This window comes from Nanorana parkeri, unplaced genomic scaffold (genome assembly GCF_000935625.1).
Source record: "Nanorana parkeri isolate BGI_ZX_2015 unplaced genomic scaffold, ASM93562v1 scaffold1283, whole genome shotgun sequence".
Lineage (NCBI taxonomy): Eukaryota > Metazoa > Chordata > Amphibia > Anura > Dicroglossidae > Nanorana > Nanorana parkeri.
The window spans coordinates 480,936-482,748 of record NW_017307551.1 but is presented as its reverse complement, the minus strand read 5'-3'; the positions used below and the strand labels follow the sequence as shown (position 1 = coordinate 482,748).

General features: G+C 42.5%; 1 protein-coding gene across 1 annotated transcript in view; it reads right to left on the bottom strand.

The window, feature by feature from the left end:
* Nucleotides 1-365: 365 nt before the first annotated feature.
* LOC108797477 (vasoactive intestinal polypeptide receptor-like) overlaps nt 366-1,813 on the bottom strand; it is a 166,796-nt gene continuing 165,348 nt past the window's right edge. Inside the window, exons 13-14 of the mRNA XM_018569074.1 lie at nt 1,131-1,172; nt 366-614 (exon numbers count right to left, since the gene is read on the bottom strand). Coding sequence (XP_018424576.1) covers nt 423-614; nt 1,131-1,172 — 234 coding nt within the window. The 3' untranslated portion in view covers nt 366-422. The remainder of the gene's footprint in view (nt 615-1,130; nt 1,173-1,813) is intronic.

The following is a 1,813-nucleotide window of genomic DNA, read 5'->3' as shown; positions in this document are numbered from 1 at the left end:
TGTTGAATGGCGCAGCGCTCATTTTTGTGACATTGTACGACCCCCCCCCATACACGTTCCTTTGTGTAAATGTCTTTTCTTTTTCTGTACTCGATTTCGAACATTAAATAAATATTTTTGTGGTTTTTTTTTTCTTGTTTTTCGATGACTTGCTAAAAAAAAAAAAAGTGTTCTAAGACATTCCAGTATGAAGATGAGTCCGAAGTCTTCTAGTGAAATATTTTGGGGACAAAATGTTAGAAGTTCTCCTTCGCCACATGGACTCAAAAAAGGCCTTTAGAGGCAGGTCAACCGACCCCGTAAAGTGCAATTTCCGAACATTGAGTGTTCAGATTTCCATCCGCTAGCTTGGTTCTACCGGTGGAGAGCACACATTTGGGCACAATGTCTCGCTCGCCAGTTCCGCAATGACTTTTCCGGCTTCAGACCGAGGAAAACTCCGCCTGGGAACTGGAACATCTCCTCGTCTTTGGGCTGCTTTTGGTCAACATGGAGATTTGGGTGCTGAAGTTGGTTCCGTTGCTGCCTTGTGATGGGTGGTGGTACTTCATATCCTTTCCCATGAACCTCTCGAGATTCCACCGCCTCCATTTCCTTTTTAACTCGGCTTGAACCTATGATGTTTGGAAAGAAAAAAAACGACAATAGTTACTTTCAGATGATGCCATTGTTAGATATGACTGCACCCTTCTGGTACTTGCCAGCGCTTTAAGGGTTTATGGATGTGGGGAGGCAGGGGTTGGGCTTCCCGATCATGTTATCACTCTGATTGGCTGTCACAGTGGTCACTTGATCAGGCGCCCATCCCACCAGGCCAGTGACAGCCCGGTCACAGTGCTGGGAGTGATGGCTGGCTGATGTTCGACAGTAATGTCGGGATCCGACCCGGCTGCGGCGTCTCAGTATACCACGAGCAGTAGCTCGCGGTATACTGAGCTTTGGGTCACGGGAGGACGCTAGTATCGGTGCATCCCTAATCGGCAGGATCTCCAGGTGAAAAAAAAGGGGGTAAAAAAACTTACAAAATAAAACTAATGCAGTCACCACATCTAAAAACTGGTAAGCTGCAATAAATTATATTTTATAGTTTAGGCACGCTTTCTTTTTTAAATAAACAGAATTTTCCTTACCTCTCCATTCAGGAAGCAATACAGGATCGCCACCACAAAGCCCTGAGAAAGAAAAGCAAGATACGGATTAACACTTCATTTAACTACAGAACAAGGATACAAAAATCACTTATTTTTTACGATACATTTTGTTTATTTTCTTTTTCCCCTCCGCAGAATAATATTTGGAAAAGCAACGATAACTACAGGAGAGCTTCGGCTCTTATCAGGTGAATGTGGAAGGAACAGAACATACAGAAGTGCACTTAAGCCACATTAAGATAAACAGACAAACCTACAAGCTGTAAAATCCGGCTACAATACAGCACAAGGTCAGCAGATCTAATGCAATGTAAACTAATCACTTCACAGTAACGCGTAACAACAACAACGTATATACAAGCTGTTTATATATCAGGAGCTCCTACAAGAGATGAGTGACTCAAAGCTGGTGCTGTCAACACATGGGCCCCTATAGGGCCCCAACTCTGTGGGTGGGAAGAATGCACAAAGAGTAGAAATGGGCAAAATAAAGTTTTATTTTCCTGAATTTTCAACAAAATTTTCCAATTTGGCTAAATGGAAGGGAATCAATGATGAGTACAAAACTGACGTTTTTGGTGGATGCGCCGAAATTACATTTTTAGACTGAAACCGAAATTTCTAAATTTGTCAGGCTGAAAATGAAAACAAAAATTACTCAT